The 1198-nt window shown below is 41.6% G+C and overlaps 1 protein-coding gene across 1 annotated transcript in view; it reads left to right on the top strand.

Moving 5' to 3' along the window:
- LOC106531533 (A-kinase anchor protein 6) overlaps nt 1-937 on the top strand; it is a gene marked incomplete at both ends in the record, with an annotated part of 5803 nt that extends 4866 nt beyond the window's left edge. The window contains 1 exon segment of the mRNA XM_014027419.1: nt 368-937. Coding sequence (XP_013882873.1) covers nt 368-937 — 570 coding nt within the window.
- Nucleotides 938-1198: the final 261 nt, after the last annotated feature.

Below are 1198 nucleotides of genomic sequence, written 5' to 3' on the forward strand. Positions count from 1 at the left end.
ATATAAAATAATGAGAAATTATATTTGACTTCAGTTGGATCAGATTCACTCAGAATCAAATAAAAAAAACTTTCAACAAACTTTATAACATATTTTGGTATCTACTTTCACTTGCTTTTCTTTATTTCTTGTAATATATTTATAGATTTGCAACAATCCCATTGTTTACAGTTTGTTTACGTTCTGATTAAACTTCCTGTCATTTGAACTGTGTTTGATAAACATAACTTTTAGCCAGGATTCATGTTCAGGTTCAACTTACAGATCTGAAGTTAACAGAAGTTAAGATATAGAAAACAAGAAATGCTGGTTTGCATGGAGCTCACCAGGTCAAACATGATGTAAAATAATGAGTTTTCTTCTTCAGACCCGACTGGATGCTCTGACGGAKGTTGATGACAGCGGTCAGCTGACCATACGCTGCAGCCAGGACTACTTTTCTCTGGAYTGTGGGATCACTGCCTTTGAGCTGAGTGACTACAGTCCGAGTGACGAGCCAGAGGTCCGGAGAACTGAAGACCCCCCACAGGAGACCAGTCCCACCCGAGACTCCAGTCACAAACTTCACAACAGTTTACCAGAACTCTCAGAAAACCTCAACCATTCTCTGTCTAAACTACCCACAATGCAATGTGGCATGTCCAACCAGAGTGAAGGTCCAAAGCGTCGTCTTCAGGGCGTGAGTCTGAGCACCCAGGTGTCTCCGACACGTCCCTCACTTCCTAAGAGAGCTGCCTTGTTCTCCAGCAGAGGAACCAAGGTGGAGGACTCAAGAGGAAGTCATAAAAAGATGAAAAATTTCTCTGAGCTTCATCTTTATGGTGAGCTCAGCCAAAGCACGCCATCTCTCGTGGATCCCCCAGACCGCTCCAAGTTCTGGCTGGAACTGGACTCAGTTTACCCTGAAAATGTCTCTCAGTCYTACGAGAGTTTGCAGGTTTGTCCTCCTTCATTTGAACACCTGTACTTTTCATTTCTACTGAGAAAAGGTCTTTAGATTAAAGACATTTACAGAAACTCAGCTCATGCTAACAGTAAACAATCTGAGCTCATGCTAACAGTAAACAATCTGAGCTCATGCTAACAGTAAACAATCTGAGCTCATGCTAACAGTAAACAATCTGAGCTCATGCTAACAGTAAACAATCTGAGCTCATGCTAACAGTAAACAAACTTAGCTCATGCTAACAGTAAACAA

Source organism: Austrofundulus limnaeus, unplaced genomic scaffold (genome assembly GCF_001266775.1).
Source record: "Austrofundulus limnaeus strain Quisiro unplaced genomic scaffold, Austrofundulus_limnaeus-1.0 Scaffold647, whole genome shotgun sequence".
In the NCBI taxonomy this organism is placed as follows: domain Eukaryota; kingdom Metazoa; phylum Chordata; class Actinopteri; order Cyprinodontiformes; family Rivulidae; genus Austrofundulus; species Austrofundulus limnaeus.